Genomic DNA, 25,074 nt, shown 5'->3' with positions numbered 1-25,074 from the left:
CAAATTCAAAATTAGAATATTGTGAAAAGGTTTTCATAAGCTGTAAGCCATAATCATCAAAATTATAACAAATAAAGGCTTGAAATATCTCACTTTGCATGTAATGAGTCTATATAATATATTAGTTTCACCTTTTAAGTTGAATTACTGAAGTAAATTAACTTTTGCAAGATATTCTAATTTTTTGAGTTGTATAAAATAAAACGTAGGTTTATTACTTTCGACAATTTAGCCTATTATAATATATTATGATGTATTGATATTTAATTTCAGCGGTGGCAAAGTTAAAGCACCAAAAAAAAAATTGGCAACTTGGTTAAGTTCTAGGCCTATCGAACTGAAATGTTCCTTTAAATGACAATTATTTGCAAATTGTAATTTGTAACACTGTAAAAAATAAAATAAAAAGTAAATGCACAAATAAATAAAATAAAATAAAAATTGTCAGTCCAAATAAAACAAAGATTATTGGAAAACATTTTACAAGAAAATGTCAATTCAATGTTACTTTTTTGTAATTATTTGTGAAATTAACTAGCAATATTTGAGTGAAAATTGTTGCAAAGTAAATCCTACACCAGTTTTTTTCATCTCTCTTTCAGTAAACGTGCTATTATGATTACATTAGGAAGCATAGCACAGCTCTTTATCATCTCGGGGGATTCGGTCGGATGGGAACACGAGCTTGTTTAATGTTTGTCACACAGAGGACACGTGATTCGGCAAGGCGTGCCCGCGACTCTCTTCCAGGGAGTTTTCAGGCCGCAACGACGACAACTTGGCCTGACAGTTGACAACAGCAAATTAATTTAGTGCTCGTTACGGGGGAGCAATAATCACTGGCATGTTCGGCTTTCTGTCTCCCGAACCGCAGAGAAAACATTCCAGCTGGTCGAGGAAGTAAACAGCGAGACGATTTCCCGCCTTTACCGACGTCAGCGATGATGTAACATTTGGCGCGCGTCTTTGTGCATGTGTCGTCAAGAAAGAAGAAAGAAAATAATAAGTTTGTCAAGAAAACCGAGGCTCATTTGGAGACAAATTGGTATTGAGAGTTGATGGAGAACGCGGAAATAGGTTTGGATGGCGACCACACCAGAGGATTCTTAGAAATATGGGTTTGGAAAACTTTTAAATCATTTTTCAGAAAAGTTTCATCTTAATTACTTTAAAAACGTCACGTGGTGTAACCAAGTAAAAAGATTTAACTAAGATTTTCCATACTCCTTGAATTAATGTGAGTGTATCCTACACATCTTTAATCATTATTTTCAAAAGTAAATTTAAATAGGCTATATAACTCGAAAACACATTAAATACACAAAATATTCCACTGTATTATTTTAAAAGAATATTTATTTGCATGACTTTTCCTACAGAAATTACCCCAATCCTTAATATTTTAAGTTAGAAACCCTGAGTCAGTAACTAATCCAGATTTTTACAAAAAGTAAGAATCGTTCATTCAGATTCACCAATGTCTCACAAGAACAAAACAATAGAAACTTTGATCATATAGGAAAAAGACCCCTGAATGATTTATGCAGACCTAAACAATGATCAAATAAAAAGTATTTTATTGCATAAAAAATGATGATGCTCTCAGCCGCTCTTAAAGGAACCGTATGTAAGAAATGTATTTCAATTAATCATAAAATGGCCCTGATATGTCAGAAGACATTAAGAAATCATGTTCATTTCAAATACTTATATCTCTGACGACAGTAGTCCGGCCAGGATATTGTCATTTAAAAGAGAAGTTGCAGCGCTCAACTGATGTTGATGTTGTCATGTTGTGTTTTGTCCTGATGCGCCACCCTCCACCTATCGACCAATCACGGAGTCAGACGTGTTTCGGCACCCGGGTTGCCAGATCTGCTCTAGTCTTGCCATTGGAAGCTCCTTGTAGCAGCCGACGTTCCTGCGGGATCCTGCCGCCTATCTGGCAACCTCGAGACAGGGGGTAATTTAAAAGTGATTGCAGTACCAGTTTTGGCCACAATCTTACATACGGTTCCTTTAACGCTTTCTCCCGTCCGCTGTCAATCCCACAATCCACCGCGTGAGAGTGAAGCTAATTTTCCATATTGAAAAATGGTAACTCCGCGCCAGTGAAAGCACACCGTTAACCCCAAAGTACACTTCGTTTTCTTACGCATACGCCAGTGTACGCATCCAGAACATTTCAAAGTATACTCCATTTGATTGCGTCTGTTGTTGTTCAGACTCTTTAGTTTAATTTTCTACTGTGAAACAATAGCTGCGTTTCCAGCGCGGGAACTTTCCCCAGGAACTGGGAACTTTGGGCCGGTACTCGGTGTGTCCAAAGACGACACTTGTCAGGTTTGACTTCGGTTTTGGGAAGGGAAAAAAACGGACACCCGCCTCCAACCTCTCTGGGAAACGCGTATCTGTGTTATAAATTCCCCAGGCACAACGCTTAACCATATTTCTGATAAAACTACGACGGTAATAGCTTGCCGAGACCAACAATATGAGACGCCGGTGTTAAAGTCAATGGAGCGCTGTGAAGAAGTGTCGGACCGCTGTGGAGCTCGTTCTCGGCTGCGCTGTGATTGGTCAATCTACATTCTAGGGCGTGGCTTAGCCAAAAGCGAATTTTCTGCATGCCAGACGAAAGTTTCAAAGGCAGTTTGTAAACGTCATTGACACGTGAGGTCATAATTATTTTTTAACGAGCAAAAATTTCGGACACCGTGTGCAAGGACCTTTAGGACCAGCGGAGGGTTCGGAGACCTCTCCAAATGGCTGTGCCCTCATACAGTGCACTATATAAGGTTGTCCGGGGTGTCTTCTGACGTGGTCCGAGTGTGTGTCTGTGAGGAGCAGGGCTGCAGGTGCAGTGTCAGCGCCCCCTGGCTGTGGAGCTGCAGCAGCCGCACAAACTCCTCCGGCATCGAGTGCATGTAGGGGTGCGGGCGCTTCAGGTCGTAATAATGGTATGGAATCGGCTCCCCCTGCAGGTCGCTGCTGAACGGCCAGAATCCGTAAACGTGAACATCCTCGCACAGTTCCATCGCGGTGCTGATTAACATAAACCCAGTGGAGAGGCGCACCTCCCGCAAGCCACGCCCCTTCCAGAACCGGTCCAGTGACCGCAGGTAAGAGGGGCTGAAGAACACCACCGGCTGCTGAGGTCTGATTGGCTGGAGGACTTTGAGTGCTTTGATTGACAGTGATGTGCAGAATGTGTAGGCAAAGGCAGGAATAATGATGGAGGAGTTTCCGTACACACTGAGCCGCTCCACCAACGGATCCGGATTCTTCTCCAGGTCTTTGTATCTACAGAAACACAGTCACTATATCAGTAACACTTTACAATAAGGTTCATTAGTTAACATTAGGTAATGTATTAACTAACATGAACTAACAATGAGCAATACTTCATTGAGGCTTCTGGTCGTACCTAGGATAACTAAGTCCACTAAAGGAGGGAGGGCGTTTTCACATCTAGCTCCTAAACTCTGGAATAGCCTTCCTGATATTGTCCGAGGCTCAGACTCGCTCTCCCAGTTTAAAACTAGATTAAAGACGCATCTCTTTAGCCAAGCATTCACATGATGCATCTCATACCTTTTATACTACAGTTAAATCAGATCAAATGCATTCATATTATGAACAGCAGCTACGCTAATTATTTCCCATCTGCCTTTTTTTGTTGTTATCTCGGGACGCCTGTCCCTATAACTCAAATAGAGTTCGTCAGCTCCAGTTATGTATCCAGCCTCTCATGGAGACTTCAGATGCCCCAACGCCTGTGATGAGACGACTCGAACGCCTGTGAAGAGACGACCCAACGCCGGCGATATGTTATGCCCTAAATTTATGATTAACTAACTGTATTTTTGTATGTATATTTCTGAAATGCATTTTCTGTAAAGCTGCTTTGAAACAATATGTATTGTGAAAATTGCTATACAAATAAATTTGAATTGAATTGAATTGAATACATTTGTTACAGTAGTTGGGGTTATGGTGCGTTCACACTGGACGCGAATAGCGCGTCAGGCGCGAGTGATTTCAATGTTAAAGGGGTCATGACATGGTTTTTTTATTTTATTATTATGTTCCCTTATGTGCAATTATAGTATAACTATAGTTTTTTTTTACAAAAAACTTTTCAAATGTAGTGATTTATGACCTTTTCCCTGTTTCTCATCATCTGATTCACAGTCTGTTTTGGGGGTGTTTCCCCTTTAAAGGGGTCATGACATGAGAAACCAAATTTGCCTTGATCTTTTGGTATATAAGAGGTCTTTGTACCATTAAAACATCCTGCAAGTTTCATAGCTTAAGACGTCCTCCCCATTATAAACGAATCATTTATTTAATCAAGCTCTAAATACAGCTCGTTCTGGATCCATGGTAAGAAGTGACGTCACGGTACGAAGTGACGTACCAGCGTTTGCATATGACCGCCTCCAGCGCAAGACAACTACGCTTAAAGCTCAAGACAACTACGCTCATTTCGTATCGTTGTTGCGCCCGCGCCTCACAAGTGTTCAGTCGACGGACAGCGAGTGGGTCTGCAGGGAGATTACGATGCCGCAGATGTGCTGTTCCTGGCTGTGGACAAACAACATCTGTGAATACGCTGCGAAAGATCCAGACGTCAGGGGAAAATGGATGCACTTTATTTTTTGCAGACGTCTCAGTCACGGCAGTGTTAGTTTAAGCGTTTGTTCTATACATTTGAAGGATATCTGTTTTGAGCTTTGCCAGAAAACTGTTGCTCAAAGATAAGTCCGTGCCGACTATTCTGGGCTCAACATCGACGACGCAAACTGTAAGTAATGTATTTAAAACTTTAAACTACTTTTTACATACGCTGAAAGATCCAGTCGTCAGGGAAAAAATGGATGCACTTTATTTTTTGCGGACGTCCCAGTCACGGCAGTGTTCTATACATTTAAGAATGACTGTTTTGAGGAAAAAATCCCAATATGATGCTTGGCTTTGCCAGAAAACTGTTGCTCAAAGAAAAGTCTGTGCCGAATATTCTGGGCTCAACAACGACGACGCAAACTTACTTTTTACCATGGCTAATATAAACACATTTGTATAAGAGAATCTTGAAAATATGTCGCCTTTCTAGTAGGCCTACATGTGATAGAAAATTAAAAATGTTGCCTTTATCAATGCTGCATCTTCAAAGATGGCCTGTGCATGCATTTTTGTCCGTGGGACACCCATCATTTCATTGGAATTAGTTAAATAATGTTAAACTGTTAGCAAATTAAGCTATAGGATAATTATGCAACAATAATCCGTTTTCAAGTGTCTCGGGTTAATTTTTTTTTATTAATTCAAAATAGTTTCACTTTCCATGTGGACACGGGCTGATCCAGTCTTCGTTGTTGTGGTGATGGTTCATTTTCCTCTGATTCCGGCTCAAACATAATAAGGTTTTATCATTGCAAGAGCCATCGCTTCGCATGCATCACCCGCTAATAAACAGTTGCGCCGAATCCGCAAATGTTCTGGCTGGGGGCGTTAATAATTGATGCATAGGCACTGACGTTAGCCAATCATAACAGTGGGCGTTAACACTGAACTCTTAAAGGGGAAACACCCCCAAAACAGACTGTGTGAATCAGAGGATGAGAAACAGGGAAAAGGTCATAAATCACTACATTTTAAAAGTTTTTTGTAAAAAAAACTATAGTAATACTATATTTGCACCTAAGGGAACATAATAATGAAATAAAAAAAACCATGTCATGACCCCTTTAAGAGTTCAGTGTTAACGCCCACTGTTATGATTGGCTAACGTCAGTGCCTATGCATCAATTATTAACGCCCCCAGCCAGAACATTTGCGGATTCAGCGTATTTAAAAAGTAGTTTAAAGTTTTAAATACATTACTTACAGTTTGTATCGTCGTTGTTGAGCCCAGAATAGTCGGCACGGACTTATCTTTGAGCAACAGTTTTCTGCATCATATTGGGATTTTTTTCCTCAAAACAGTCATCCTTCAAATGTGTAGAACAAACGCTTAAACTAACACTGCCGTGACTGGGACGTCCGCAAAAAATAAAGTGCATCCATTTTCCCCTGACGTCTGGATCTTTCGCAATGTATTCACAGATGTTGTTTGTCCACAGCCAGGAACAGCACATCTGCGGCATCGTAATCTCCCTGTACACAGACCCACTCGCTGTCCGGCGACTGAACACTCGTGCGGCGCGCGGGCACGACAACGATACGAAATGAGCGTAGTTGTCTTGAGCTTTAAGCGTAGTTGTCTTGCGCTGGAGGCGGTCATATGCAAACGCTGGTACGTCACTTCGTACCGTGACGTCACTTCTTACCATGGATCCAGAACGAGCTGTATTTAGAGCTTGATTAAATAAATGATTCGTTTATAATGGGGAGGACGTCTTAAGCTATGAAACTTGCAGGACGTTTTAATGGTACAAAGACCTCTTATATACCAAAAGATCAAGGCAAATTTGGTTTCTCATGTCATGACCCCTTTAAGTCAAAGACGTGTTACGCATGTAAAAAAATCCTGCGGCGCGAATGAGGCGTAGAGTGCAGCGCGGTAGACGCGATACGCTTGACGCGCGAATTGAGCGTCTGGCGTGTTAAGCGCAAATTATTTTATAGTGCTTTTTGTGCATTCACGCATTTGACGCGAATCCGCGTCTGCCGCCCGAGTTGAAAAAACTGAACTTCTGCATCAATTTGCGCCGCGTAAACCAATCAGGAGCCTGCTTGCTGCCGTCACGTGGTGAAGTGACGTGATAAACGGGGGCAGGCCCGCTTTTCAGATTATAATGTCATTTTAAATATTTGGCCTCAATAAATGATTTTGTAATGACTAAATGCCCGCGAGAAAGAAGGAATGGCATTGTTCAGATGTGAACTATGAATGTGACACTGAACACTTGCAGTCGTAGGCTACATTTCTGAAGGAGATGAAGAAAAACTCACATAATTAAAGAAGTCGTTTGACCTTCGTTATGACGAGTCATTAATGTATTTGAACTTATATGTTTCATATAATAGAACCGAAGCTATAGATTGTGAATTTAAACATGTCTTGTTCACCAGCGGCAGACGTCAGGAGCACTAGCCGAGGTCAGGCGGGTTACATGAGCGCCCGCTGAGCGCCTGGATCTCACGACTCCGAAACGTCAGATCACATTTTTTAAATAGGCGCTATCTTTATAAACAAACCACAGATTTGAGCTTTAAACAACTACATTCTCGACTGAACATCTCTTAAAAATACATTGCGTGACACAATAACAGTAGTATTGTTAAATTTTGCCGCCTTTCTTGCAAACAGAACCGCCTAGCACTGGCCCCTTCCACAAGAAGCGGATTTCGTCTCGGCCGCGCGTCAATTTCGCTTTGGACGCGCGAATGCATCCAAAATGTTCAAGCGTCAAACTAGACGCGAATTTGCCGCTCTATCCGCGTTTGGTGTGAACGCAGCATTACACTATTTTAAAGTGTCATTGTTACAGTGTAATTATATATTTAAGTACTGAGTAATATTAAGTAACTACATGTATTTACTATAGGGTTAGGGTTTGGTTGAGGGTTAGTTGCGTGTAATTATGCATAATTTACTGTTATTACTATGGTAAGTGCATGTAACGTATGTAACAAGGACACTGTAAAATAAAGTGTGACTGTATTTATTAATCTCGGTTAATGTTAGTTAATAAAAATCCAGCAGTTCATTGTTTGTTCACGTTAGTTCACAGTGCATTAACTACTGTAATGTTAACAAATACAACCTTTGATTCTAATAATTTATTAGTAAATGTTAAAACTAATATTAACTAAGATTAATAAATACTATTGAAAAACACTATTGAAAAAAAAAATCCAACTGTATGTATAGACGTGTTGGACATGAGAATTAAAGTGTCTAATATTATCATAATTGTAAATAATCTTACTGAGGTGTGTGCGTGTGTGTGTGTGTGTGTGTGTGTGTGTGTGTGTGTGTGTGTGTGTGTGTGTGTGTGTGTGTGTGTGTGTGTGTGTGTGTGTGTGTGTGTGTGTGTGTGTGTGTACTGACTGAAGCTGACTGGGGTTGATGGTTATCAGATCTGTCTTCAGCCCAACATCGCTGTCATTAACCGCGGCCAGATTAAACCTGAAAGAGAAAATTAATCTTTGATTTGGACACTCTGTGAAACTGCGGCTTCAATCTTTTAAAAGCAAACTATAGGATCTAAAACATAAATGGAGTGTCGTCCAAGCTTAACTAATGTTGGGATCTACATTTATAAGACATTATCCTTCACTGTGTTTATTATAAAGATAATCTGATGCTTATTATTGATCATTTTCAATAATCACTTTACTATAAAATCATATTAAGAGGGTTGCCATTTTAAAATTGTTTCCTACTGACAAACACAACCAGATCTAACATTTGTCCTTCGAGTATTCTGGATTACAGCATCAGTCACATGGTGTGTGAGTTTCATGTTCACAGTCAATGCTAGTCTGACTTCCTGAAGGATGTGATGTTTCTACAGTGACATGATCATGCAAATGTTTTTATTAGGCTATCTAGTTAAGCATTTACAAAATCATTTGCTTTAACAATGTACTTATCCGGGTGACTACAAGCCCCTCGCCTGAGCTGATAAGAGACGGCGTGTCCTGTGGGTTCTGTGTAAATCCACAACACTATTAAAAGACTGTGTTAACCATTTGAACTCTTCACAGAGAATCTGACGCTGAAGCTGCTGTGGAAAACACAAGCGAGCGCACATCAGTTTAACTGTAGTTTAATTCCCCAACAATGAAACTGAACTGATAAACTAGATTTAAAAGAGTTCGAAGTCTCTGTGATCTTCTGGTCTGTAGATGTGGCTCAGGTCCCTCCACTAATGCGTCTGTGGGATGTTTAGGGCCCAAGCTCAGATGGTGCGGTGGCACTTATTGAAGCTGCTAGTTTCCTTATTATTATTATTATTATTACTCTGCTCGGGAAGTCTATGGCAGCTCATAAAACCATATAGTAAAAAGTTGTGAAATTTGTCACATAGATGGAGGACAGTCCAAACATTTAACACCGCAAATTTGGAGTCTCTAACTGAGTCCCTCTAGCGCCACCAACTGTCCAAAGTTGCACTTACGTTTATGCTAATACATTTTGAACCATAAGCGCTAGAAACAAAATTGCTCTGAGATTTACATGTGTGTTTTTGACTGTTTTTCTGCTCAGTTAAAGGCCATAAATGCTGTGTTTATAAGTTTTGATGTGATTTAGGTGGTGTGTATTGTTGTTGCTAATTATTTGATAAGATATTGTGTCAGTAAATAGTTGTTTCCACTAAAAAAGTATGAGTTTTTACATTACAAATCTTTAAATGCCTTTTTCTCAAATGAGTTTTTTGTCATTCTCCAGTGACACATCTCAGCCGATGTACACCAAACTCTCCAGTTACACACTTAGCAGTATTCTGAAGATATATTCAGAGGGATTTGTTAATAAATCATTCCTGACCTGATTTATGTGACATTTTAATCAAAAATATGGCGAAAATCTATTTTTTAAGGCTATAGACAGTATATTTAGATTTCCTAGGTCATGAAAGCATATATCCTGAAATCCCTCTGAACATCTTTCATCTTGTGTGTAATCAAAATGAAAAAAGAGTTTTGCACCTGGCTTTATCATATGTTCAGATCTATCTACCAAAAATATATGCAAAATTGCGCATATTTAATGAGAGAATGCCTAATTTGCATAATTAAACATACACATTTCAAAAACTTGTAATAAATTTTTTTATGAACTTGTGTAAGTAATCAACTGAGGAAGTTTCATGGTGATATCTATTATTTTAAAAATGTACCCTATTCACCTGTAGTGTCTAATGTTGCCTTTGGCTTGCTCAGTTGGGGATATTCAATTTATTTAATCAATGAATAATACTATTGATTAGCATTACCAAACATGGACGTTTTATTATTATTTTAATTTAATACTGTGAAGCTGCTTTGATACAATCTGTATTGTGAAAAGTGCTATACAAATATTCTTGACTTGACTTGTGTCTCGCACCCTGATCGAACACAACTGAACCAGCTAATTAAGATCTCCAGGAGCACTTCACAGGCGTGTTGGGTCAGGGTTGGATCTGAACTCTGCAGGTAGATCTCCACAGGGTGTGTTTCCCAAAAGCATCGTTGGCCAACTATGGTCGCAAGTTCCTTTGAACTCTATTGGTAACTCTTAGTTGGCTCTGGGAAACGCACCCCAGGATTGGGCGCCCCTGCCCAAGTATGTCTAAAAATGTTCATTCTCACCTTGAGTCCCTCTTCCATACCCATATACAGTCTGTCATCTCTGGGACACATTATGCATAGTTACAGAATTTCCAAACAAAGGTTTGTGTTTAAAATCGTATTTTAACCATATTTACCTGAACAATTTTTACCAATGTTCTGTCAAAACATTATAATTGACAGCTTACAGCTATATATTCACCCGTTTTTCATATAAATCATTCTGGTTGAGTACATTGTTGTAGCCAGTGAGGGAGCAAGGAATTATGGGATGTGTTTACCGTATGACAAAGTCTGCGTTGTCAATCTCACGTCCACAGCTGCTGTTTTTCAAAATCCCACCGCTGCCGACCACAGCACACCGACCCAGACGCCGACCGGACCAGGGGAAGTCCTGCACACACACACACACACACACACACACACACACACACACACTATTAATGAGGACATTGCATAGTTCCATTTCTTGGATCAAGAATCGACGCTGTTGGAATGCCCCTGTGTGATTGGCTCGTGAAGCACATGTGACATCAGTCCAATGGCATGACAACATCAAAGGCGGGTGACATCACGACCAGGAAACTATAAAGCACACCCAAACCAAGCAGCGCTAGCTTCTATGTCTTCAGCAAGCGCTCTTTGCGAAATTGTATTTGGTGTTACGGTCTCTGATAAATAAGAGTTGTAATGATGGCAAACAACATTTGAAACTCGCTACGTCACATTCGCATCCACACTGTGGCCTCAGGAGGTCTCCACCAGGAACCAGAACCAGTCGAGGCAGGGGCTGAGACCCGGGCGATGGAGACCCACCCCGAGGAGGAGGAGCAGATACGGAGGGTGTTCGGCCAGGCGGAAGTGGACTTGTTTGCGTCTTGAGAGATGACGGGGTAGATGTCCGCTGTGGTTGTCCCTCATGCATCCAGCTGCTCTGGGTCTCTATGCTTTCCCCCGTTCACTCCCTGAAGTTCTGGAGTTCTCTTAGTAGCCCAACTGTGGCTGGGCCGGGTTATGGTTCTTGGACCTTGTGACCTTGGACCTCTCCTTGGGACATTCCGGTCAGGAATCAATCATTTTTTTGCCATTGGTAGACGCTTTTATCCAAAGCGACTTACATTGCATTTCAAGGTACATATTTACATTCTTATCAGTTCTTGCTTTCCCTGGGAATCGAACCCATGACCTTGGGTCCAAACAGTGGTGGAGGTGCAAGCCCATGTACAATTATGAAAATAAGACAGGCATCTAGATAATGTAAGAAACTGTCAAAATTAAATAAATTATATTTAGTAATAATATTGCAGTGGTGATAGCCGATAGGTTTTTGATCTAACATTTTTAAAGTTTGCTTATAAAGAGTTTCTATTGGTTTAAGAGTTGTCACATTTGCTTGGGACCAGCTTGTAAAACAATATGATATGTGGGAAAAAATCATGGCATGCATAAAAAGTTTGGCTGCCTCTGTGGTTAAATATGGCCTTATGTGTCTAAAGTTAGCCAGATTATATTTGAGGGTATTAGACACCTTTTTAACATGTTTTTTACTCTCTCTCTCTCTCTCCCTCTCTCTCCCTCTCTCTCCCTCTCTCTCCCTCTCTCTCCCTCCCTCTCCCTCTCTCTCCCTCTCCCTCTCTCTCACACACACATACTCTCTCTCTCTCTCCCTCTCTCTCTCTCTCTAACACACACACCTCGGGCAGCATACTGTGGAGTGCTGCATTAATTTTGTAGCTTGTTGTGCTTGTTTCATATTGGATGGATTGATTGACGGCTGTGTTGCGTTTGGTGAGGATGAATGATCCTGTGGCGTTACAACAAAACTGCAGCCGGATTCTGTCAGAGAGAGAGAGAGAGAGAGAGAGAGAGAGAGAGAGAGAGAGAGAGAGAGAGAGAGAGAGAGAGAGAGAGAGAGAGAGAGAGATTACAATCACTCCTTTGAACTGTATTTACTCTTCTCATCAGACACTCAGGACAGTCTGAAGAATGCTGGATTGTTTCAACCATGTTTGGGTCAAATATGGACAAACCCAAACGTTGGGTTAAAATTGTAATTGAAAAATTTAACCCAACGACTGGGTTTGTCCATATTTGACCCAAAATTGGGTTGAAACAACCCAGCATTTTTTTAAATATATGTTGGCGATCCATCAGAATAAAGTGTTAGCAGATATTAAGAAGGCTACTATGACAACACACGCAGATTCATCTTTCAAAGTCATGAAATAAAGTATATATCCACAGCTGGATTAAATCACACACCTGTTTGTGTCCCGTTCCGTCGTGTTCGGTTTGTAAGGGCAGTTTAAGAGACCGGAGAGTTCCTGCGTAAAACTCTTCATCTCTGTCCTACAGAAAGAAACACAAGAGATGTTTGAAAACAATCCTCTTTAATAATATAGAAATATATTACCTATTATGTTAATAATAACCTATTATTTTGTCTCAAAACAGTGTTTCCAGCAACTAGGGAATACACAGCCATTATATACGGTTATACAGCCATCTAGTGGATACACTGTGGTATTACAGAGGATAAATGATGCATAATTTAGAGATTTACCATCAAATCCTCGTATATAGCCAGTATTTATTTGTTTTCACAGAGATTCTCATCTGAATAGCCATTACTAGTGATATTTATCCTCTGTAATACCACAGTGTATCCACTAGATGGCTGTATAACCGTATATAAACATGGCTGTGTATTCCCTAGTTGCTGGAAACACTGTTTTGAGACAAAATAATAGGTTATTAACATGGTCCAGTTAATGTAGATCACTCCATAACCCACAGTCGGATCTACATTAACTGGACCACAGGATTAGGGCATCTTGGTTGTTTCAACCCATTTTCTAGCATTGCTTGCTAGTGGTTAGCTAGCGCGACTTCGCATCTAATTAGTTCGGTAATGAATCGCTACCACCTTTATAGCAACTTTTATTTAATAAAATTTTTGGGATATACTAACTTTTCATTATGTGACGTGTTAGCTGAGTAGGGTTGCCACCCGTCCCTTAAAATACGGAATCATCCCGTATTTACAAGTAAGATGATGCGTCCCGTATCAAATCAATAAGGGACGCGATTTGTCCCGTATTTTACATTAGGCCCACATATAGTTGAATAGAAACATAAGGATTTTGCAGTCTGGATAATACTAATAGCAAATATAAATAAATCAATTTCGTAGTAGAGAAGCTCATTGTGTGATTGCATTTTAGCGTCTTTGTTTCTATAGCGACTGAGTCTCGTGAACATGCGCTGTAAACAGGGGCGTAACTATCGGTAAGCAGGGTAAGCGGTTGCTTACGGGCCCGGACCAATCAGGGGCCCGCCCACGTGACTGGACGATATTGATTGACAGGCCCAGGCGGGTCCCCCTATCGCATTTTACTACAATAGTCTGATCGCATTTTTATTTTTTGCTTATTGATTTGAATAAATAATGACAACAACATATTTGACTGATCATTAAATAAATGTTTGAAACGAACAATGATGAATTTGGTGTCATTTGTTTCGAATTGGGACTGGGGAATCCCCGGGTGAACATGCGCATTGCAAAACAGTAAAAACCGGTGAACTTGAGACAGATATGGAGTCGTCAAATTTTTTGTCAGAGCGTTCTTTTTCTAAACTGAAACTGATAAAAAGCTATCTCAGGAGCTCAATGGGACAGAGTCGTCTCTCTGGACTTGCCATACTGTCAATTGAGAATGCCCGTGCGCGCTATCTGGATCTTAAAGGAACACTCCGACTTTTTGGGACTTTATCCTATTCAACTTATCCCCCAGAGTTAGATAAATCCACACACACCTTTTTCATCTCCGTGCGTGCTATAAGTCTGTTTGACGCACCCACCGCTAGCCTAGCTTAGCACAAAGACTGGATGTAAATGGTTGCAGCTAGCATACTAATCCAAATAAGTGACAAAATAACGCAAACATTTTCCTATTTACATGTTGTGATTTGTATAGTCACAGAGTGTACAAAAAACAAAGTCACATGAAACACAGACATATTTTAACCGTATAAATACTGGGAACTATATTCTCTGAAGGCGAAGCACTGCTACTTGGGCGGAGTGATAACCGCAGCACCTGAGACGCGCCGTGGGGAGGAGCAGAGAGTTCGTTCAGAGCGCGTCTCAGGTGCTGCGGTCAGTTTTTTATGTTAGTTAGACAAGTGTCACACTTGTGTTGTTTCAACAAAATGTTATTTTAAAACAACGTGTTTTTTTAGGATTTATAGTTTTAGGAGGATTTATTATATTTTTTTAATTTAGGCTATATAAATAAAAAATATATTTTTTATACAAAAACAGTTAAAAAAAAAAGTAAAATTCACTTTATAAAAGACCCACATTTCTAACGTTCATGGATATGGATAATTTGACATGGTTTAGTGTAAGATTTTTGCCCATCTTTTGGAAAATGCCGTTTTAAAAGTAAAGAAGTGATCACTTTAGTCGATGGCTGCAGAGCTACACCATTTGCTATTTGACTAAACAACATATTTTCAATAGTTTTTAGTTGGATTCATATCTACATATTACGAAATCACAATTATAACAATAAAAATGACAGTGTCAAAGTTGAGCATACTGACAAAAATCTGTTTTTCAATAATGTTACTTTATGATTAGAATCAAATCACATCCAGGTCGGACCCTGTTTAGAAGATTGACAAAATTCATCCTCAAAATCAGAAATAACGCAAAACACACATAAACAGTGGCAAAGTGGCAAACTACAGATGGTTTGAAATTGGAAAAAGGCGAAAAGCTCGGGGGTGGGGGGGGGTGAATGGGTGTCCCTTATTTTGCCTGTGTGAATGCTGCACGTCGAGTTGTTCCAGAGGTAATACGTTTCTGAAATATCGACCTCTTTTGTATTGTCAAGTTGTGCTAAAATTAATATCATGAGACGTCCATCATCAGATGAATGATATGGAGAAGTTAAGTTAGAAAGCCAGTGCTACTACTACCCATGCGAACATGAACACTAGCGTTTCCCTCCAAAAATATAGCCTAAAACTTAACTAAGTAATATAGAGTATTTTGTTGTCACCCTGCCTGAAAAAGTGCTTGTGTGTGTTTTATTTTATATTGACCGTTCAATAATGCACTCGCTGCTGTGTGTCATTTAAAGCAAATATAATAAAGCTTCAGATGTTTGCAGAGGCGTGACGATGATGAGGAAATAATTCTCATATAGCACAGCATCTGCCAGGAGGAAATATAAGATAACGCTTCACTGTTTACATTAAAGGGTAATAATCTGAAGTACACTCACTTCCTCAATTGCAGGACTGTCAATGATTTCAGTTTAAAGTAGTCAAATTAAATCAACAGTTTTTCAGTAAAAAGCTCCCCGTGTTAGGGCTTAAATACATGAACACACCGCAAAACATGCTTTTCTTACTTATTTTTGTGTCGTTTCAAGTCCAAATATCTAAAAACTCTTAAATCAAGATGCATTTACTAGATGAGTGAAATTACATAAGATATTATGTCCTGTTTTCTGGGGAAATTAATCAAAATGAAGTGAGTTTTTGCTTTAAAAAAAGCTAAATGATCTGCCAATGGGGTCAGAAAAATAATCTTAATTCAAACAGAAACAACATTATTTTTCTGATCATTTTCCTTGTTTCAAGCAAAAACTCACTTAATTTTTATTAATTTCCCCAGAAAACAAGACATAATATCTTATGTAATTTCACTCGTCTAGTAAATGCATCTTGATTGTTAGATATTTGGACTGGAAACGAGACAAAAAAAATTGCGTTTAAAAAGGTGAGAAGCTTAACTTTTAATGTCAGTTTTTAGAGCGCAACAATCCAAACATTAGTTTTTATCTAATCTGTTCCACAATACGCCGCATTTGAGTTACAATTAGGCTATATGTGCAGTAGACCTATACAAGTACTGAATTTATATGATTTAACTACTTTTATGACTTCTTCTCTCACAAAATTGAAAGCTGTAAAGCTAAAAATAGTTTTTTAACGTTATCTGCTGAGCATCGGACAATTAAACGAGTTATAATCGGATATTGCACATATATTTGTGCAGCGTGCATGTCCCTTTAAGAAGGCCGTTCTCTGAAGTGTCCGGACCGCTGGCCGATCTTCGTTCTCACGCACCGTTTGGCCGGCTGGATAACGGCAAACTTGCGTCTGAGTTTTGCACAGCGCAGCTTCTGAAGCGCCTCTGTCATCGCATCTCTGAAGAAAAAGAGCATAACATGAATTGTGCATTAAGCCAGAGCCTTTATCAAACATACAGTGCTGTGAAAAAGTATTTGCCCCCTTCCTGAAAAAGTTTTTTTTTGCATATTTGTCGCACTTCAGTTATTCATATCAACAAACTAATTTTTATATTAAAGAAAAATGACCTGAGTAAATATAACATGCAGTTTTTAAATGATAATTTCATTCATTAAGGGAAAAAACCTGCCGGGCCCCATGTGAAAAAGTAATTGCCCCCCATAACCTAATAACTGGTTGGCGATAACAACTGCTTATAACAAAATAATAATACACATTAATTGTTAACTTAATTGTTCATCTTATTTGTAAACGTGTTTGCGTTCTATGTTGTTGCGCTTGCTTGTAGTATGTCATTTTTCACGATGCTGTTCATTCATCCATTATATCGACGCTGTTGATCCCTGCGATTATCATTTGTCAATATCTCACATAATTATCAGGACATAAATAAGCCTAGAGGTTGTAAATAGTGTAAACGAGCACAAACTATTATGATAAATTGCAATTATCATGTCTAATGACATCATAACGGCCAATGTTATGAAATACTGTGACGTACATTTAACTTTATTGATGTCATCTGGCATTTTGTAATGTTTACATTAGGCTACAATAAAAAAAAACACAAATGAAATGATACAGTAGGCCGAGACTATAGGCTATTTACTTGTGATTTAGCGCAATCATGTAAACACATCAAACGCGGCAGTCTAACACTTGACAAACGTATTATCATCCCATCAGTAGTTCAGTAGAGTATACAGTATACAGTAGCCTAATATTTGTATGAAACATTACCTGGTCAATACCCGCCCGACGCTCTATCCTACCGAACCGGTACCGGTGTACAGTGTGGGTATTTACCACAGTGCAAGTACAGTCGCTGATTCACAAAAACACAATTTCTACATAGTGTAACTTTAATAAAGGGAATCGTTATTTAAAAACTGCATTTTGTATTTTGTTTGACTTTGAAAGATGAATCTGCATGTTGTCATTTCACAGGATTTCTATTAAACTCGATCTCGATCTGTTTTTACTCCAAAAGTATGTATTTGGTTATCTTTGTGTAATGTTAAAATTGTTACAAATAATAATAATAATTAGGCAGGGGGCAAATAATTATTCACAGCACTGTATACCAGTATCGAAGTACATCATCACAGGATAAACCATCTTGTCAAGCCTGCATGCAGCGTGATGAACATTAACACTGATAATACAGTAAAGTAATCTCCCTTCAGGACGTAGGCCTACCGTTAAAACACGGAACACTATCTGTATTTACACACAGACACACACTTCACGTTAATCTGCAGTCAGGGAAGCTAACACAGCTGTACACCGGTCTGGGGAAGTGTGTGTGGACACCTGAAGAGTTGGCTGAGAGAGACACGCGCAGAATAAGTGTGTGTTGTAGAGGAAGAAGTCAGTCAGTGTTGACTTTGGTTAGTGGATTATTTCCATAGTTCGTGATGAACATGTCAGTGCAAATATATTTGATTAGGCTTTCCAGAAAACAGTTAGCTAAGCTGTAATTATAACACGAACGATACTTGTGCGCACCGGGGAAACTCCACAGAAACCGTAATAACAGAAAATATGACACACCGGTGTGTTGCCAGATGACAAGTTTATCTATGCATCATTAATTCCTTTTAGAACGGTTTTGAGTTTCCTTATTTTGTGATTATTATTGTAATTGTTTTCCGTGTAAAGCACTTTGAATGAAAAGTGTGTATAAATTATCTTGCCTTTAACACCAGATAAACCCAAAGGTGACGATGCATCCATAACATAAATACATATATAAACTATTAGAGTCTTAGTTTAGATTTCAGAAATCAGATTTTAACTATATTCTAATTTAAGACAGTTTTAAATTGAGCGTTTGAAACCAACTTAGTAAAAGTGCTTAGTAAATAATTGGTATAATCTTGAGATTCTGCTCACAATTTCCCATGTGATGAGCAAAACATTAAATTCCATACACTGAAAAAATATATATAATCATTTTCCCTCATAAATTCACTCATAGGCTAAACTTCACATTTACAAAGAAATGGCAAGTAACACATTTAATTAAAGGTGAAATTTGACTGAATAGAGGAAGAAAGTTGTCGGGCTTTTCCAAATTCTCCGTTGTGCTTTAAAATCATTAAACACAAATCTAAATAACAAGTAATGATTATATTTCAATTTTTTCAAGAGTTTCTGAAACGGCACAGTCGAAGAATGATGATTGTTAGTACATTGGTGTCATCATGGAAAATAGAAACATACTCCATTCATTAAATTATTATAAAACAATTTTTTTATTCAATGTGTTTTTTCTTCAAAGGCAAGTAATGATTAGATTTACATTTTCATGAGAAAAGTCCACCGCACTCCCAGAAAGGTCCAGATATGAGGATTATGAGGAGATAAAGGTGAAGCATTGAGTGTGTGTGTGTGCTCACCTGGACGAGTGTGTGCCGCGTGTGTAGTAGAACATCACACACACACCCTGGGAGACGATCAGGACCATCAGAAGCCTGAAGATCCACTGGAGGAACACCGCAGCCATCAGAAGCACGAGTGCTGGAGTGTGTGTGTGTGTGTGTGTGTGTGTGAGTGTGTGTGTGTGTGTGCATGAGTGTATGTATGTGCTTGTGTACCCATGCACACCCACACACACCCCCACTCATGCACACACAAACACACACATCCACCCATGCGCGCACACACACACACCGCTGATGCGTTTCTACGCCCACTCGTCATCAGTAATGTCACCTCGTCAGTATTTCTGTCACCCTTTTATTGATGGACAGTGTTACATCGTGTGAGAGATTATTTGCTCCAAGTGAGAATGTTAGTGTGAAATTGAACACAGTATATGTTGTTTTCAATAAAAAAACATTTGCACAAAGCAAGCCGATCCACTTTTCCATGTTGATAAGAGCATTAAAATGAGAAAAAATAATGGAACAAAAAGAAAGAGACATTTAGAATAGATAAAAATGTGCGATTAATCGTGAGTTAACTATTTTAATCGTTTGACAGCCCTAATACACACACACACAATTTGATGTTTTACTATAATTTTCTATTAAACATTTTCTGTGCCATTTGAGGTAGACCAAGCCGGCAATAAAATAATATTTGACAATATTTAAAAAATGTTTAATTAAAAACAAAATTCTAAAATTATAATTTTTTTGATTCGACCATGTTTGTCTTCTACTGAGCAGTTGAATCGCTGTAGGAAAGCCGATTACTTTAAGATATCTGTCCATTGTCACGCTACGAAGGACTGCAGTGCACACACACGGTCGGTCTTGTTTGCAGAGACGTGCAGTCTACCATGTGCAGAGGCGTAATGATATGAGGAAGCACTTGCCGTCAACTAACCAATTTGTGGTGCAAATCTGCTTGCACAGGGAGTTTGCCTTGTAGCATGGAGACATTCGTGAGAGACGATTTAGAGGACATTTACTTTGGTGCTGATCCCGAACCGTATTTATTTGGAAACCTAATTTGCCGCTTAAAAACTACACAAACTTAGTCCCGGTCATGTTGGAAGTTACCGGAGATATATCCAGCTGCAGACCCGCAGCACCACCAGTTTCAGAACCCCAGCGCCAGAACCGGAAGTGAGGGGCGGAGTTATTGGCAATGAGACAAGCAAAACAAGTCTACAATAACTACAAATTAATTTAATACATTCCTTCTGGAGATGCCCGAATGTTTTGTTCAAATATTTGACTTGCTGTATCCACATTATAATAGATATAGGATCTACAGATGTACACTACTCTGCATTGTGAAAAGCCAGTGTCAAGGTCCAGCACACTTCTGAATGATGGTGCCAGTTTTCATAATTAATTTAACAATGGTATGTGTCACTTTACAATACTTTGTGGCATTTTCTCTCATGCTAGTTTACAATTATTTGAAATACCTGATTGAGTGTCAATTTGTGGTCCACAAACAACATACTCCTGCTTGTAGTACCACTTAAATAAGAACATTTTACTAAAATAGCTAAATAGTTTCTATATTCTTGTATAGTTACAAATGACAGCTTAACTGTCCTATATACAAATAGAAATAAATGTGTTATCATAACAACTGTATTTACAATATGTAGGTAAATACATTGTCAAAATTATTATAAAAAAAGAATCATAGTAGCCTAAATATAAATGCATACAACGGACCACGATATTAAAAATATGGTGAAGCCCAATGTTTCTGTACCTTAATGTATCATTATAACATACGTATAAAGTATGACGTTTCGTGTGTAATAAAAGCATACCGTTTCGTGTCTAAGCAAATTACGCTCTAAAACGTTAGGTGGCGTTACTCGATTTAGAACGTAAGCTCCGCCCCTCACTTCCGGCGCTGGTATTAGAACGTAAGCTCCGCCCCTCACTTCCGGTTCTGGCGCTGGTATTAGAACGTAAGCTCCGCCCCTCACTTCCGGTTCTGGCGCTGGTATTAGAACGTAAGCTCCGCCCCTCACTTCCGGTTCTGGCGCTGGTGTTAAAACGTAAGCTCCGCCCCTTACTTCCGGTTCTGGCGCTGGTGTTAGAACGTAAGCTCCGCCCCTCACTTCCGGTTCTGGCGCTGGTGTTAGAACGTAAGTTCCGCCCCTTACTTCCGGTTCTGGCGCTGGGGTTCTGGTGGTGCTGCGGGTCTGCAGCTGGATACTATAGGGTTACCGAGCTGGGGACTATTTTCAGGTGCTTCGTCATATCATTACGCTGCTGCACACATGGTACGGCCGCACAGTTCCTGGATTCTTACGCCGGAATGAGAGTAGTTCCTGCCCATATAGGCTTGGAAAATCGCAACTTTTCATTTTCCGTCGATCTTAGTACACGGTTTAACTACAGAAGAGTCAAGTTTTAAATAGGAAAAATATTGAAACTCGTTGGTCATTTTGAAAGAAATGCTACTGGACCCATCAGAATCAATGATCTATGCTAAGCTATGCTAAAAGTGTACCGTCAGACCCGGAGTTCGGCTGAATGGATTCGAAAACGGTAAAACTGTTTAACTCTGGGGGAGCTGGAGAATGAGCCTATTTCCAAAAAAAAGTGGAGTATCCCTTTAAAGCGGCAAACGAGTTCTCCAGGAAGTCTTCAGAACTACAGAACTGCTGTAAAGCAAACGCTCGCCTGAGTCTTTAGTCTTTACGCATCAGTTCTCCGCCAGCGGATCATAAGATTTGTCAGATCACAGCCAGCGTCTTGCTCATCAAGAAAGGACATGATAATATTATCGCTGATGCTCTTTCCAGATGTTGGTATGTGGCGGTTTTTCATCCACTTTTGCTGATATATTGTTTTTTACGGGTTCAAGCGCATTACACTGAAATCCTATAGTAATTGTCAAATTTAAAATGTTAACCCTTTATTATTGGCACCGGCCATTATATATTTTAAACAGTAATATCCTATACTAAACTAAAAATACGTTACACAGGAGCCGTAATTTATCAATTTGCAACAAGAATATGTTCACACTCCTCAGGCGTGTTCAGACCTTTATTTAGAAATAGTGATGAACATGAAAAATCATGAAAGAATGGTAGAAACCTCAGTTTGTTTTCATGCCAAGAGTTCAAAAGATAGCATCCATTCAATTCTTTTAGAAAAAAAGGTCTGAAAATGTTTTAAATATAAAGAAAACAAACATAGATTCATCATTAGTGATGTGGCAGCGAGCTATAATGCACATACGTGATCTTTTGTGTTTCTTAGAGATTGAGTTCATTTCAAAATCTGCCAAACTTCCGACACTACTTCTGAATAGGATGAATACTTCATAAATTGTATGAAAATTGTAAAAATAATGGTTCAGACTCAAGCCACATATGGAGATGGAGGCGCCCTTATATGGGCAGTGATGTCCACTAGTGGAGAAGTGTGGTACTGCGCCCAAACTAAATCTCACTGAACGCTTATTTCAAGAGATATCAACCTAACATTAGAAACACAACTTGGTCCACCAGGTTTTGAAAATATATATTTTATATAAAATAAGAATAATTAAATTTTTTACGTTGTACATTTTCATAGACTCAAACTTCTATAACCTTTTTTCTGTTTAAATTTCTTAATTTATTTCACTTCTACAGAAATCTGCCAAACGTCTTTAAAACAAGACCAATCTTACATGTAAATTCCAAAGCATTCTTGAATTACAACCATTTAAGTTCGAAAGGTGCATTTTCATGTCTATTAGGGGGGCGCTTGATAAGGGGTTAAATGAAATCACTCATAACTCCTAAACCGTCAGGCGTGGGCTCACGTGTCTTATATCGGTGGAATCCTCAGACAGATGAAATTGCTCGTCATTTGGCGAAAGTTTCTGGTATTTTGGATGTAAATCTACTTTTACGAAATAGTCCTATATGCCCGATCGTAACCAAACCAGTGCAGCAAGATTCTCTGGAGTCTGAGTCTCAATAATTATCAAAAGGAAAAAGTTGACATTTCGATTCAGGGTCTCTAAGGGCCGCTGAAACGTTTAAAGTGGGAGGAGCCACTTTTACTAAAATGGCTGTAACTCATGAATGTAATGAGATATTTTCACATATAAGAGATAATTCTGTAGTGTACGCGCTGACTGGCCACTTTGTGGCGCTATAACATGGAAAAAAACACACAAATTGCTATTACTACGCAACCCTAAGTCTAATTGACTTGACAATTGGCATGCGGTGTCTTCGTCCGAGGTGCCAAGACTGACTTTGAGGACATTCGCGTATCCAGCGGCGGCCAAAGAAGTTTGAGCCGCTAACAGACTGATCAGAACGAAACTTGGTGGGCCTGTTTGACTCAGCCACTAGGTGGCGCCAACAAGTTTAGAGCATCTGTAATCACATGGTGTTTCACACATCCACACAATTCTCAGATCTTTTGATAGATCTCCTCATACTGATCAACTTTGCCTTAAAAAACACTGCTGTCAATCAAATCTTTCATTAAATATTCACAATTATGTAAAACAAAACAATAACTGTAGCAAGCTAGTCCTAAGTTTGTTGCTCAACCTCAATAAGATCCAGTGCAGTAAAACTCTAGCTCGATAATCAAACAAATATTGAACTTTTCTCTTTGGGTTTATTAGGAAAATGGGCGTGGCAAAATATACTCAGAAGCCTATAAATCCTAAACGAACACACAGAACTTCACAAACTCAAGTGAGCACATGCAGCATACGATTCTAAACAAGCATGCCAACCGTTATGGAGATTGGACCATAGCTGGCGCTATAACTGTAAAAAGCTTTAGAAACTATGGTAAATTGCATATATTGGCTGTAAACGGTCTTTTCCATCCATAATCTAAGCGTTTACATGCTTGCTAAATTGGGCATTGGCGTAACGGCCTTAAAGTGCTTGAACCCAGAAATGTGCTGACCGCAGCTGTATTTATTGTTTCTTTTTACCAGAACTGGAGTGTCTCATTGGTGGGGGTGTTTGGACATATATGGTATTAAACTGTGGTTTGTGGACATCTTGTTTTTGTGGATTTCTTTTGGTATTGATGCTAGTGTTTTTAGTATTGTGCCGATATTAAACGGTATAGAGAAATATCACTATCTTGTAGAAGGTTTTTTTTCTTTCTATTATTATTATGGTGTCGGTATTAAAAGGTAATCTGTAAAATATATGATTATATATGAAAAATATGATATATCTGTCCATATTTTGGAAAGTACATTTTCTCCCGGTTTGAAATGGATATGGAGTTAGGAAAGTAGAATGTATTATTTTTAGGTTATGGCAGCTTTTAAATACACACAGTTTCTGTTTTGTTTGTTATTTTGGCCTGTAAAAGGAAAAGACTGAACGCTCCTGTAATAACCGAAAGAAAACCCAATGTGACGTTCTTCATTTAACACAAATCAATTAAATAAACTCTTCAACATACAACAGAAAACATACAACTCGAAGATAAAAAGCTCAGTTTTAGAGTGATAAGTTATAATAGTGTAAATGAGCGCAGATCAGCCCACTTTTGTTTCCAATATTTATTTTCAAAAGGCAACAAATAATTTAAAGCGGTCTGTACAAAGCTCGAGTACAAAAGCCATTTCAGAAAGTATTGCTCTTTTAAAAAATCTCTGCCTTGAATATTCTATAAAAAAAATCAAGTAAAAATACTCTTTTCGTCAAGCTTTAAAAGTTCAACATCTCTCGAAGGAGCGGATCTCTGACCTCACGGTGCCGGAGATCGGTTGTAACATCCCATTTTTAATTTACAGAAAAAGCACAAACACACACACACACACACACACACACACACACAGTTCAAGGGTCGACGAACGAGACCATGATGTATCGAGTGCCCTGAGTGGTGGGAAGGCCCTCGTGGTAGTGCGTCAGGCGGCCCGGGTGCATGAACGACCAGCCCTTCCTGGGAGACTCCACCTTACAGTCGTAGCGCAGGAACCGGCAGCCTCCACCCTGACACACACACACACACACACACACACCGCTGTCTCATGTCTGAA

The 25,074-nt window shown here is 39.1% G+C and overlaps 2 protein-coding genes across 2 annotated transcripts in view; both read right to left on the bottom strand.

Moving 5' to 3' along the window:
• Positions 1 to 434: 434 nt before the first annotated feature.
• On the bottom strand, positions 435 to 12,667 carry LOC306986056 (alpha-2,8-sialyltransferase 8E-like). The gene is made up of 5 exons (XM_079588905.1): positions 12,550 to 12,667; positions 11,982 to 12,123; positions 10,569 to 10,681; positions 8,060 to 8,137; positions 435 to 3,303 (listed from the first exon to the last, which is right to left on the bottom strand). The coding sequence occupies exons 1-5, from the start codon at positions 12,627 to 12,629 to the stop codon at positions 2,790 to 2,792; spliced, it is 927 nt and encodes a 308-aa protein (XP_079445031.1). The 5' UTR covers positions 12,630 to 12,667; the 3' UTR covers positions 435 to 2,789.
• A 10,998-nt stretch (positions 12,668 to 23,665) lies between these two features.
• Positions 23,666 to 25,074, bottom strand: part of plod3 (procollagen-lysine, 2-oxoglutarate 5-dioxygenase 3) — a 37,354-nt gene continuing 35,945 nt past the window's right edge. The window contains exon 19 of the mRNA XM_079589492.1: positions 23,666 to 25,027. Coding sequence (XP_079445618.1) covers positions 24,872 to 25,027 — 156 coding nt within the window. The 3' untranslated portion in view covers positions 23,666 to 24,871. The remainder of the gene's footprint in view (positions 25,028 to 25,074) is intronic.

This window comes from Phoxinus phoxinus, assembly GCF_949152265.1.
Source record: "Phoxinus phoxinus genome assembly, chromosome: 18".
Taxonomy (NCBI): domain Eukaryota; kingdom Metazoa; phylum Chordata; class Actinopteri; order Cypriniformes; family Leuciscidae; genus Phoxinus; species Phoxinus phoxinus.
The sequence above is the reverse complement of the archived record's forward strand: the minus strand, read 5'-3'. Positions and strand labels throughout refer to the sequence as shown.